Here is a 14,846-nt window from a genome sequence, read left to right as displayed (position 1 = left end):
TCTTCCGACAATTTAAGAAAAATTTATTTTTAAATCTTATAATGTAATTCAAATCTTCAAATTTTGGAACATGTTTGTTGTTTATTAATTTCAGAAAATGGAAATTGTCTGGATTTATTTTCGTCCTTTAGTCGCAGTAGTTGTTAAAAGATGGCCGACTTCCGTTAATGTTATAGGAAACCCAGACAATCATGAATCTCAACTTTTGGTAACCATGGTAACGATATCAATTTGCTAAAGTACGAATCACTAATCGTTACTTTTTTAGTATAAATGCACACGTTTCGTTACAGAAAGGAAGAATGTTGTATTCATCCGCGCGGAAGGTGAACTGTGCAATTATCAATAAATGTTTGATAACCAGTATGAGTAATGGGGATGCTTTTTAAAATTTGAGTTGAACTATGAAAAAGGGTAAAAGGTTAATTGGTCATAGCTACCCCAATTAAAGAATATTGGAATAAAAAGAAAGAAGTAATTGAATGTATTACAAACGAAATTAACTTCTGATGGATTTAACAAATCAATACGTATTAGCCACACTCCGTCAAATATCAACTTGGGTTTTTTTTTTGTACAAGATGAAGTTGTCGCTAATTCGTATTGGCAAAAACACATCTGTGAGTGAGAGATGGTTCCATAATGTAATTAACAGAAGTCAACGTAATTACGTAATATCAATACCTCGGACATACATGGTCGCTTCCCTGTAGCATTAAAGCACCCATCGAGAACCAGAAGGAATTTGGTAGTGTAAACTGGTTGTGATAAATAGTGCCTGACGTCAGATCTTCAGTACTCCATTCATAAGGACTGAAGCGACTTGCGAAATATATACTAAAACTAACTATGATATAGGCTATAGTTATACAAGCCCAGATCTGTATCGAGAAAGGTTCCATGAACGAGAAAACTCCCGGTTTCTGCTTCTCTGGTTTCAAAATCATGATGCTGATGCCGACATTCATAAAAGGTTTAGAGAAATCCACGACTCTCTCTCGCTCGGCTGTTATTGTTAACGGTGCCACAGATAGGTCAGCTTGCTGGAATTAAAAGAAAATCCGCATGAGAAATGAGATTTTGCGAGAACATAGATTTTTTTAAAAGCGTGTATTAAAGGTCTTAACAGATCAAAACCTGGAAATGTGGATGATAACTGTCATTTGCAATAATATATTGGTGACAAAATTAATAATGTAAAAAGGGTTTTTACTTAAAGATTATTATAAAAATAAACTCGTAAACAATACTGGATCAAATGACAAGAGCCTTTCGGTAATCTAAAGAAATAACAAGAAATGTCTATAATATCCTAACATCAAATAGTTTCACCAGTAAATCCTTTTATTATGAAATAACTCAAGCTTCTATCAGCTATATATTCACAGACGTGAGGTATGTCATAACGAATACATGATTTCCTAGGTGAAAATCGAGAAATAACAATACTTTGATCCCAGTTGTGGAATAAAGCATTCCTATAGAAACACAGGAAAGTTATTTTGACGGCCTTTTAAAATAAAGAACTGGGCATCATGACTTAGATGGAATTCATTGCGCATGGTTTAACCTACTGCATGGTGATGCGATACATTGCCTTTGATCTGTTAAATTACTGTATACGTGTAATTTTTGTATTTAGACAATTAGTAAAATTTTGTTCTATTTAGGGAGACACGTTAGAATTTGTGGGGAATTCCCTTTGGAATCCCACATCCAGTAAAACGTGTAGCGATCGCCTTAACTAAAACAGCAGAAATTTGGAAAGCGCTAATTTAAAAATGATGTATGATGTTTAAGGCTAGGTCTAAGTGACTATCACATATTGATTGCCTTGCGTGAAAACTATGCTGGTTGGAAGATTGACTTCACCCCTCTTCTTAATGCGCCTATTATTCCATCCCATGAACCATTATCTAACTCGCTGCCATATTTACTGTCTTCTACAAGTACCAGGATGTAGCTGATCCCTAATTGCTTAGAGATGACTTCTGCCAAATCTTTGCAGTATCCTAGAAATATAAGTTTTCACATGGAAGTTAATACCTGCCCATAGTGGAGATTATAAGAGTAAGTGTGATAATATCGTTACAGGTCCAATAAACGGCACATATAGACCACACATATTAAACATACATTATGCAAGAGCTAAATCTGACTATTGCAAGTCTTTCTTTAGGCCTGAAATGTTATCTAAATTATTAATTAGACATTAATTAACGTATCCAGGTCATCGCTGGCCTGCGATATTTACTGGATTTGAATCCGATTTGCTGCTCAACGTTCATTGATGATTTAATCAAAAAATGGATAATCGAGACTACGTTTTTTATCGTACCGACTTATCGGTTTGAGAACAAAAATTGTAACTGTAACCAGGCATACTTCAATTGATAGCGAAAACATACTTCAATTGAAAGCGAAAAGATACTTTAATTGATAGCGAAAACATTATTTTAAACCGGATGATCAAAAATTATGCTTAGATCAAGATTGCGAAGTTAAAGGCAAATTCCACTTCTAAAAACCGTTTTTTAATAATGTATCCAGTATCTATTTTTGATATAAAACAACTCTGTCTGCCATATCTATAAAGGTAGGTAGGTTTGTTTGATCTAGATGTTAATTTTAATTCACCCAGGAGATGAAATATACTTCATGCAGTTATTATAGAAAAAACCAATATTTGATCTTATAATTCATGACAGAAACTTGAACACAGTATATTGACATATATATATACTATTCAAAAAAAGTAGGGAATATTTGATTTTTAAGTGTTATTAAAGTCACCTAATGAAACTGACGAAGAAACAAATGACAAAATGAAATGAAGTTCACATTCATCGATTTATTCCAAATGATCGTTAGACTAAGTAAGGCACAGACTGACCATTATAAGGGTAAAATGATACCCGGGGTCGAACAGCAAAGTTACCACAGCATCACAACCAAGTCAGTAACGGGTAAATCCTCCTCTGTTTGCCAAACAAGCATTGATCCTTCGTGGCATACTCCTAATGAGACGTCTAAGGTCATTTTGGTCCAGATTGTCCCATTCCTGTTGCAACGCAGCAGCAAGTTCTTGGACATTGGCAGGACGTTGTTGACGTTGACGTAACCTCTGTCCAAGCATGTCCCAGGCATGCTCGATGGGGAAGAGGTCGGGACTCAGTGCTGGCCAAGGTAATGTGGTGATGTTCTGTTGTTGGAGGTAACCTGTAACGATCCTGGCCCTGTGACATCTTGCGTTGTCATCCTAGAAGATGAAACGGCGGCCATGACGTCGTGCGAACGGCACAACATGGACTGCCAAGATGTTGTCCCGGTAGTACTGGCCTGTAACACGCCCTGCAACAACATGTAAAGCCGTTCTTCCAGCAACAGTGATGCCTCCCCACACCATAACAGAACCACCCCCAAATCGATCATGTCTGATGACGTTAACGTCTTGGAAGCGCTCGTTTCGACGACGCCACACCCTCCTACGTCTGTCCAAAAAATCAACAGTGAACCTTGACTCATCTGAAAACATCACATTGCTCCAGCGTCGATTATCCCAGTGTTGACGATCTCTACACCAACGACGTCTTGCCTGAATGTGATGATCTCTCAAACAAGGGATCACGCGAGGACGTCTGGCCACTCACTCTCACACCAGTGTCTGTTTGAAGACGAGCGCTGATCTGATTTGCTGTGATGACACGATTTCTCAAGGCCAAGGTACGGATAAATCGATCCTGGGCTTGAGTTGTCGCCCTTGGTCGACCTGAGCGTGGTCTGTCCTGTACAGATTGTGTATCACGGTATCTGGACCATAGCCTGCTTATGACAGACTGAGAAACATTCATCGTCCGCGCCACAACCGCCTGTGTTGTGCCGATCTGTAGCATGCCAAGGGCACGTAACCTTTCATTTTGGGTAAGCCGACGCATATCAAAATTTGTTTTCTGGTCACTAAAACAATTAAACTGATGTTTCCACCCTGGAATTCAATGCCACAATGACTGTAACATTCAAAGTCAGAGTCGTGCAAATCTTGGGTTGGACCCCCATGATGATCCCAAGCATCACCTGCATTCCATGCGGTAGCTATTGGTGCGTTTGGGCGTCACATGTAACTGGAAATGTTTCTTCTGTTAGGTTCTATAGTGACTTTTTTCGTAGTCATTTGCATATTTTAGTATTATGCCCCCAAAATCAAATATCCCCAACTTTTTTTGAATAGTATAGTTCAGTTTCTCAATCACTGTTTATGAGAAATATCTTTAATCCATCAACATAAAACTTTGCACATAGTTTCATATTGAAGTATTTGATACATTAAAACAACAAAAGTTTTATAAGTTCTATATTTTAGTTAAAATTAGGCGAACAATTTTGAGTAAATTCTTAATTTAAGTCTGAGAATGTTTTGTGAACTCGGGGCCTGCTTCCAAAATTATTTCATTCCCCTTTCGGGCGTTGACGAGCCAACACGTAATTGTAAATTTGCATCTCCAGAACAGAAGTATATTTGTTAGCCTCAGTATGGATCGGTTTTGACTAGTACAAGAAATTCAAGAGGTTTAAAGTAAATGTACCAAAACAGGGAGTTAGCGATGACAACTACTAGAATCACCCTTTTAACGCGTTCTAACCACCTCCGTTCAAACGGCACAATATCCTATTTCGTTTCATGTTTTTATAGTTTACTACACTAGGATCTGGAAGAGTTGTTATATAACCTACGTTCTGGATGATGTGAGGGATTAGCCAATGAAACGGTCTGTTGCGGTGGGGTTTTTTTTTGGCGTGAGGTGCACGGAACTATGGATAACCCACTAGAAACATTAACGCTGATTGGTTAATCAAATATCTGACGTCATAGGGCCAAAAGTCGATCGCATGACCCCCGACGCGAGATACCACTACAACCGGTCAGATCTTTATGTAGTTGAGTCCATAGAAAGTATAAAAAAACGAAACGAAATATAGATCTGTATTTAATGAGATCGGTTACTGACCAAACCAGAAACAGCAATTATTGTCGATTTAAAACTTTTAGACACATAAAATATATAAATCTGACCGCCATATTAAAAGACTTTCTAGTGATCATGACGTCATTAACGTATTCTTCAATTAAAGTTTTGGTGTTGTTTTTGTTTAAGTTGATCGAGTAGCTTTCATCATTATCTGTCTTTTTATAATGGTATGGAATTCGTCTCCTTTAAAACACGAATTTCTCGAATTACAACACCGAATCCACCCATTACTACCTTCGTGAGTAGACATGGGCCATTTTAAGTACGTCATATTTAGTTACCATCTATAAATCTCAGAATTATCTGCGACCAAAGACAAGGATGCACCTTCGGTATTTAGTTCATTGCGACCGACAGAGCACTTTTAACATGTTGACTTTATGAAGCTATCCAAACAGATATGGTTTCAAACCTGTGATAATGGCTATTATTTAAGCACGAAGCAAAAGATGAAAAGCTTGTGAATGTCCATCAATTTATAAATTTAAAGCCCAGGTATCCTGTAGAGTGTTGGATATTACATGGCCGTATTATCACGTAGACGAATAATTATATGGCCACCTTTGACATGGTTCCAAGTAAATGACGGCGATTTATGTCCTTTACATCTCGTATCATTCAGATTTCATTGACCCTAGGGCAGTCTTTATTGTCTGGTTGTATCTGGATGATGACTGACCGACGAGACTATATCTACACACTGACTGGATAATCGTGTTTAACAAAATGGCAGGATTTAAATTAAGACATTCTTTAAAAAGAAACGGATATTAAGGATACGAATTTTCATGATAATGTCATAAAATCTTCTGACCAAAATTACGCCATTTAACAATACAGGTTTTAAGGCTGAGTCATCTACAAAAGAACCCCTTTAACTGGAGGTGAACAATCAGTAAAAACAAAACAAACACTTTAGTTTAGATAACTAATGGAACAATATTCTATTATTCAATCGAAAAATGACGGATGGGCTCAACTGAGTGGCTTTCCTGAAATATTCATCATTTCGTAGTAAATGGTGGTAGACTCTTTAGGGAATAAGAAGACAAAGAAGATGGATATGTTATAATACGTGATGTGAACATAAAATAAAGTATTAAGCTGAAATTATTATTACTTTCTTCAGTCCATATAAAATAACCATCATTTTATCACTGTCCTTAAACTTCTATTTAAGTGATCAATTATTTTGCGTCGACTTGGTTTTTTTTTTAAATAGCTTATTCGGAATCTACAAATAATATTAGAGTAGTAATCGGTACCTAACCTACAATTTGTTCGCTGTTTCTGTATTGGACGAGAAGTATTTAAATGAATAAGCAAGAATGAATGAGCAAGAACAAAATGTTCTCCAACAAGATATCCAAAGAGACTGTGGTTTACATTAGTTAACATAATCATTATACTATTCTATCAGCCACAATCTGGTTAAAACACAGATCCTATTTCGTTTCGTTTTTTATAGTTCAAAATTTCATTTTTACTTGTCTTTACTACACTAGGATCTGGAAGAGTTGTTATATTGTGCTTGAAAACTAAAAGAGTGCCGGCCACAAGAGACTAGTTGAACAGTTTGGGGCTTCAAAAGTAGTTTATCTGATGTACGTAATGTTCGGCCAGGTGTATAAAGTTCTAAAGGATCTGAGAGGTAAACAGGAACTAAATTATTTCAACATTTAAAAGTAATGAAATCTTAAAATCAATTCGATATTTAACAGGTAACCAGTGTAAATTATATAAAGAAGGAGTTATATGGTCACATTTCTTAGTTAAAGTTACAAATCTAGCTGCAATATTCTGTACTTTTTATAATTTATCTATACGTTTTAAGGGTAAACCAACTAAAAGCGAATTACAGTTATCTAATCGAGAAATGACCAGAGAATTAACAAGTGACTTAGTGGCCTCTACAGTTACAAATTTACGTATTTTACCTATATTTCTGATATTAAATTAGCACAATTTACAAATACTACTTACTTGAGCTCCCATGGGCATAAAACTATCAAAGATTACGCCAATATTACGGTCAGAATAAGATGAAAATATATCACAATTACCAATTACAACACGGGAGTTATCATGTGCAAATTTACTTAATTGAGGCCTTGGGTCTAATAACAAATATTCGGTTTTACCATCAGTCAATTTTAGAAAGTTCTTTGACATACATTTTCTAATTTCACCAATACAGTTCTCAAGTTGCAATTTTGCTATTAGGTGTAAATGAAATATATAATTGAGTATTATCGGCATACAAATGAAATCTGAGGCCATATTTTCTGACAATATCACCTTATGGTGACGTATAAAGGGTAAATAAACTCGGACCAAGAACAGAACCTTGAGGCACCACAGATGACAAAACAGATTCAGACTACGATTTACAATTAACTAAAATACACTGTTTTCTACCCACAAGATAACTTTCTAAAATACCGAATTTAAAATTAAGTCTACGTAAAAGAATAGAAGGATCCATCGTGTCGAAGATAAATCTAATAAAATTAAAAATGTACATTTTCTATTATCAATTTTCATTAAAATATCATTTAAAACCCGGATTAAAGCTGTTTCGGTACTGTGAAATTGTTTATAAGCATTTTGAAATGGTTCATACAAACAGTTATCATCTAGATGGGTCTTTATCTGAGAAACAATACATTTCTTCAATATTTTAGAAATAAAGCTTAAGTTAGAGACAGGTCTGTTATTTTAAAAACATTAGGATTCAGTGTAGACATTTTAATTAAAGAGATTACATAAGCTTGCTTTAAAACGTTGGGAATAGCAGAAGATGATACAAGAATTAATAATATTGGTAAAAACGGAAATAACTTCGTCTAGACAGTCCTTAAGAACGGGAGTCGAAACAGGATCTAATGAACAAGATTTAGAAGCAGACGATTTAATTAGCTTTAAAACAAAAGATTCACTAACCAAGTTAAAATTTTCTAAATAAACAGAATCTTCTAACTTATCAAAATCATGAGCGTAAAAGTCAATAGTTTTATTTAAATTATCAAGTTCAGTTTGTATTTTAAAGAGTTCAGTGTCATTATCATTGTCCGGGAGAATAGTCCGCTCAGCATTATGATCCAAAAGGGAATTCGCAACCTTATACAGGTCTTTTTGTCTGTTTTCACCATTTTCTATTTTATCAGAGTAAAATTTTAGCGTCTTCAATTAATTTATTCACGTTGTTTTTAAAAGATTTATAAATCCGATAAATCCGTTTATGGACATGTAAATTTATATCCGCCATAGATGTTCAGCCTTATGGCTTCTAAAATAGAATCATTAAACAGCTGCGTATTGGGACGAAAACAGTAAATGTTTTCGTTTGAAGAGGCACAAGTGAGTCCAAAATTTCAGTAAGCTTAGAGTTATATTGGGTTGCCTTCTCTTGTATATCTTGAATACGTTGAATGTCATTGAAATTCGAGTTGACTATTTCCGCTTTAAATTTATTAGTGTCAAGTGATTTAAACCTTCGATATGTTACAGTGTTTCTTGTTGGTTGTGGTTTCTGGATCTTAAGATTAAAACTTGCCGGGAAATGATCAGATATTAATTTGTCCGAGACATAAAGGTTATCCAGTTTAATATTACATGGATTAGTTATCACCAGATCGAGAATATGTCCACCGTTGAGTCGAAGAAGAAACATGTTGTGTGAGAGATCTATTATTCAACATTTCACAAAAATCAACCGCGGTACAGTCATTGGAATCATCAACATGATAATTAAAATCCTGCCAAATAATAGTCCACACTTAGTCATAATCAACTGGTCCAGAAATAATCTAAATTCTTCCATAAACCTTTGATTATCAAGTACAATAGCTATGATTATAAACCAAGTCCCGATGATCCAGTTTAACGTTAAATTATTAAATGTCGCGGTTGTTCTCAACTATTTAATATCTTCAGTCGATGGCCTAGGGTTTTGATTATAGGCTTGTCATGTAAATACATGTCTGAGTAATAGTGTATATAACATTTGAACTCATATTAAAGACCTGCAATAGGCAGATATAGCTCTTATGCATCTTCAAAGGTTACATGCGACAGGATTTTTAGCTAAGATGGAATGGTAAAATACCGAAAAAGATAAAAAGGCCATTTTGAAAGCATATCACTTGAATTCTAGTTTTAAAACATGCTTTTCCTCCATGGATAAAATTGGTCTTAATATGAGCTTTATATAATGTAAGTTGTCAGTACAATGACAGTTATATGCGGCAATTTGGTTTTAAAATGAGCAGTAATTCAGCAGTCACATGAAACAGTTTAAATTGGTATTTAGGAATTGCAAATTGTATAAAGATACGGGTCATTGTCATAAGTCATAAACGACTGTAATCATTTGGGAATTAAAGATGCTTTATGTCAGATTTAGATAAAGTGTTGGCCGTGTTATAATAGTTCAAAAATACATAATAAAACATAAATATATTAAAAATTGCAGTCAAATTACTTCATTCTGAGTGAAGTTATACATATTTAGACAAGAAATAACCTAAATTGTGTCCAACGATTGTTGACATTGTACCATTGACATGATAATAAACAGTCTCGATTTCCAGTCCTTCAGTATGCCGCCACCATGTTTACTGTCAAATTATCTTTTAATATAAATATGGCACTCGTTGTCTAATGCACTCGATATCTAATCCACCGGTGGTCTAGAGAGTTGATTATGGGCTTGTTTGAATAAATGTCGCAATACTAAAGTATGTAACATTTAAAGCCAGAAAAAAGTCCTGCTAAAGAAAGATTTAACTCTTCAATATTGCAATATTCACAACTGTTCAGTAAGTTTAAAGTGTAAAGTCACGTATAAAACATTATTGCGGCTAAACTCTATATTGTCAGCTGTAAGGAATAATAAGACAACATCTTAATTGTCTATAATGACCTGTACCTACCTTCATATCTATCATTTCCCGTAGGTGGTCGTCCCATTTCAGACTTATTATTTATCATTAAAAATGGCGCTGTCTGTAATTAAGATGATAGTAAACTAAGATTATAATAAACACCATAATGACGTGCTCATACTTAATGGAACACATAAACAAGGCTATGGAAAACAGACATGGATTGTCAGAAAGCTCTCGACATTCTCGCCTTAAGGCCAAGATGCCAGGCCAATTTCTGTTAACTCCCGCAATAAGAACATTACACAACATGGTGAATAAAGAACATTACACAACATGGTGAATAACGAACATTACACAACATGGTGAATAAAGAACATTACACAACATGCTGAATAAAGAACATTACACAACATGCTGAATAAAGAACATTACACAACATGCTGAATAAAGAACATTACACAACATGCTGAATAAAGAACATTACACAACATGCTGAATAAAGTCCTACAAAAATTGGTCGGTTGGGAGAAATCATGAGTTTCCAAAATGTATTGTTTCAGTTCACAAGAAATATTTGCATAATTCTATCCATCGACTGGATTATTTGTCGGTCTTTTGATCAAAATATACATATGATCAATATTCTTTATGATAAATTCACTACAGTCATTATTTTGACCTCTCTTTACAAAGCGGGGTAGAGGTTAAAAGCATCTGTTTAAGCATTCACTCATCGAAAGGTTAACCAGTGTCAATCATTAAAAGAGCTGTCCCAGGTAGTGAATAAAACAGACCAATTCTACATGAATGAAGAACTTCTAGAAAGGTTCATCATAATAGTCCCGTTTAATTATATAATAAAAACGATTGCAAGCTTTCATTCCCTTGCATCAAAATATAAACATACAGTCGATCCTAAGTGTTAGTCAAAAACAGAAGCAAATAGACCTTTCGTGAATACTGTGTGAATCCTGGAATTGCTCCTATAATGCTTAAGATAATATGCTAACGATGCAATTGGCATTAAATGCAAACGGGTCAATCTGCATTTCGATAACGAATTAATTAATATGTGATCTGGTCTTACTAAGTTCAGTCAGGTTTCAAGGAAACAGAAATTACACGTGATCGTGAGGAGAATACTGATCATTTTAGTACAAGTCAACCAAAATCAACAACATCTCTTCTTTCTTTAAATGTTTACAAGAAATTAGTGTAGTTGCAGCATGTATTGTATTTCATTGTCTAGCACAGTGGTTCTCAACCTTTTTGCCAATGGCACACCTTGGAACACATAAAAACCAGCGGCACACCTGGCTAAATATATATGAAAAATATTTGAATTTTGCAAAATAAAAACACCCTAAGTCAGACGGCAAAATAAAGAAGAAGAAAAAACCCAGCTATGAACGTATCAGTGGACACAGAGAATACTCAATTGGGATCTTAGTGTGCTGTTAGGAAGAACCCGCGGCACACGTATGTGCTGCGGCACACTAGTTGAGAATCATTGTTCTAGCACAATAATTTGTGGATATCTGGAACTAGATATGTAGAAAGACTAAAGTTAGTTCAGTTACGATATGTACCTTATCCAATCTGATTAAAATACAGATCTATATTTCGTTTCGTTTTATTTTATACTTTCGATGGTCTACTCTAAATAAAGATTTGACTAGTTGTAGTGGGAGGTCGCGTCAGAGGTCATACGAGCGGCTTTTGACCCTATGACGTTAGAGATTTGATTAACCAATCAGTGTTGATGTTTGTAGTGGGTTACCCACAGTTCAGTGCACCTAACGCCTAAAACTTGGCATAACAGGCCGTTGCATTGACTAATTCCTCACATCTTCCAGAACGCGGTTTATATAACAACTCTTCCAGATCCTAGTGTAGTAACGGCAAGTAAAACGAAATTATGAACTAGAAAATAAACGAAACGAAATTGGATCTGTGTTTTAATCAGATTGGTAGCCTACTTGTTCATACCATGTCTGTTTTCTATGGTAACACTATGGATACTCCACGAGGGCCCAAAGCATACTCCTTTAGAGTAGATACATTTTTCAGTCTCAACTACATGTTGATTAGAAACAACTACTATTATACTTACTAATATAGAGACAACAGTTCTTTCCAATTTGGATTTGGTATAATTCCATCCTCCTGTTTCTTCAACATCATAAACACTTTTTAGTCCATCTCTACTTCCCCATTCACCAATCTATAGAAAACATATCGAAATAAAGTTATATAACCGCAATTGGAGGTTTTAGATAATACAGAAATCTTACAGAAATCTTTAGCTATATGGAGTACCAAAATAAACAAGAAATGGTATCAGTTGTTCTAGAATCCCATCACATCTTGTGGTAAACTGGGTCGAAGCTGCTTGACAGAGAGTAACCTAGAGGGGTTATGGCCACAAGGCCCCAGACATAATAGCTGTAAAGGTTGATCACACTTATCACCCAAACAAAAACAAACAGAGTACAACATAAAATTTGACAAATTTGAGTTCAGCATAAAATTCGCCAAATTTCGACATAAAATTGATCGGCGGGTCTGAATTTTGTTAGCAGAACACCCTCAGCAGGATATTTTTTAAAAAAAACTCTGATATATTGAACATTTACAATATCTACCCGAAACATCTAGAATTAGCCGAATGTTCCAGCAAGTTAAAAATACGATATTCTTTTATGGAAATTCTCACAAACCACCAGTATATGTCGACTGACTATTTTCTTTTGATTTTATGAAATAAAATGAGATACTGTGTAACGTGCTACTGTTCTGTTTCACCCTGCATGAAGACGGACAATTGTCAATGGTTCTTTTACGTACACGCTAATGTGTACATGAAGCTTTGGTTATTCTCCTTATCCGAAAAACCCAAAGAATTTTATCGACGAACAATAAGCGAGCCATTGCCCATATACCCGCATTGCACCATCATGACTTCCTATTGATTTCATGCCGGCATTAAATTTAAATAAGGAAAACATAATTATTATCCTGGTGCATTGATGCTTTAAGCTTAGGTCAGGTCTAACGAGGAGGCTGAAATTTGGTTACAGTTCTTCAGACATGAATCATCGCTCGGAATCACCGCAATATCTCCTTCAGAGACGCTTTCTCATGTGTGAAATAGCTTTATTTAATGTCCGCTTCCACCGAGGTGATATCGCAGACAACGCTTTCTCATTTAGGCAGTTTCTTTTTATGTAGGTGTGATATTCGTTTGTATTTAATTACTAACACCCCGGGTCACTTCTAGTGTAAGAGTAGGTTTAGGCTTTCCAGAATACATGTGTGCTGGTTACATTTGGACTTGGAGACACGGCTATGTCTGAATTCCATGAAAACATATCGTGGGCTACTTAGTTTATGCTAGGTTCCCACCGTGATGTGTTATGATAGGTGTGTCCCTATTGAATCCACGTTCTAGTACGACTGACCTCAATATATGATACCTAATAGAATCACTAGATTACTCCACGATTAAAACCACGATTTCAACCGCAGCACGAATCTAGCATTAACGAATTTCTTCAATTGCTTGTTTTGAAAACTTGATTTCTTAATCTGATTCGTAGGAGAGATATAATACTTTCTTCATCCCACTTTGTTTTTTTAACTTTAGGATTCCAAATCAATTTCTGGATAACGTGACAGATGTAATTGGTATAGATTTTAACTATGATATAATCATCCCGACAAGTGGAAGGATATGTCGCTAGCTTGCTGTGATTAACACAAGTGGTTGCAGTATCTTGTCTTATTAACTAAACCTAACTAGACAAGATGATGTATTGTTACTTTAGACTTCATGCCCACATCCTTCAACAGTTAATCATGCATCCTTACTCAAATAACACTATTTCTGGTCTTCTTTTATCGCTTTTATTTCTGGTGTTTTAACATCAGCAGGTGTGTTCGTATAATCTACCTACTTACTATAAAAGAAGAAGACATCGAATGAAGTCATTAATTTCAAGAGTAAGGTTACAGTAATGTAGTCTACGAATCGAGACAAAGCGTTGAAAACCAGCAATGGTTTCAAAAGGGACAACATGCTGAAGTGTCAATTATGTATTTAGGATATAGAGCCACGCCCATCCCCGTTATTTTTGTTTTTACCAAACATACCTGATAACTATCTTAAACAAAACGTTGCTGTTTTGTGGATATTTAATTTAGAACTCCATTTTTGCCCCCAATCAATATCCATTTAAGCCATTTCGACATTGTGTGTTCTCCAATTAGAAGTGAGCATTAGTAACTTTGAAGAATCCAGGGCACAAAAGTTGGTGATATAAGGCATTCTTTAGAAAAGTTGGTGGTATAAGGCATTCTTTAGCAAAGACAAGGGGAGGATTTGTTAATAGAGTTTAGTTAACATAAAAACTAGACAATTCCTAACACGTTTAAAGGTCAAATCCTTCAAAACGTGACATGTGTAAAATTCCCACGTCAATTTAACAATTAAATTGAGTAAAAGCACGGACCGTCTAATAATAATTATCTTATAAGTTTCTTGCAAATTCTTAACTTTCATAAGAAAGTTGTAGGAAATTTCACACATTAGCCAATTTATTGTAAAATCCGTATTAGCAGTGATCTTGTAAAGCGCACTGGTTATATATAAACTGAGCTGCAGTCAATGAACAAATTAAGTTCGTAGCTCTCTGACAGAAGTATTACTTTATTCGCTGTCCAAGTTACAGTACGATTGATGTGACCCTTTCCGTCCAATATTACTTCATGCTCTCTGTGTACTGATTTCAGTCATCTGAACACTGATTTCAGTCATCTGAGCATCGATTTCAATCAACTGGGCACTGATTTCAGTCATCCGAGCACTGATTTCAATCATCCGTGAACTACTTCGTGTAGTAATTTCAGTCATCCTGGTCCTGATTACCCC

General features: G+C 35.3%; 1 protein-coding gene across 3 annotated transcripts in view; it reads right to left on the bottom strand.

Moving 5' to 3' along the window:
* The window catches only part of LOC126829511 (glutamate receptor 4), an 85,951-nt gene that overhangs the window by 21,790 nt on the left and 49,315 nt on the right, over positions 1 to 14,846 (bottom strand). Inside the window, exons 9-12 of one of the 3 annotated variants that reach the window (XM_050559435.1) lie at positions 12,030 to 12,140; positions 9,962 to 10,034; positions 1,834 to 2,012; positions 685 to 1,043 (exon numbers count right to left, since the gene is read on the bottom strand). In XM_050559435.1, the coding sequence (XP_050415392.1) occupies positions 685 to 968 (284 nt within the window). In that variant the 5' untranslated portion in view covers positions 969 to 1,043; positions 1,834 to 2,012; positions 9,962 to 10,034; positions 12,030 to 12,140. Of the gene's footprint in view, positions 1 to 684; positions 1,044 to 1,833; positions 2,013 to 9,961; positions 10,035 to 12,029; positions 12,141 to 14,846 lie in introns of those variants that run through there. The other 2 variants (XM_050559433.1, XM_050559434.2) reach the window with 2 other exon arrangements.

This window comes from Patella vulgata, chromosome 8 (genome assembly GCF_932274485.2).
Source record: "Patella vulgata chromosome 8, xgPatVulg1.2, whole genome shotgun sequence".
NCBI classification, from domain to species: Eukaryota; Metazoa; Mollusca; class Gastropoda; family Patellidae; genus Patella; species Patella vulgata.
This window is presented reverse-complemented; position numbering and strand designations above follow the sequence as displayed.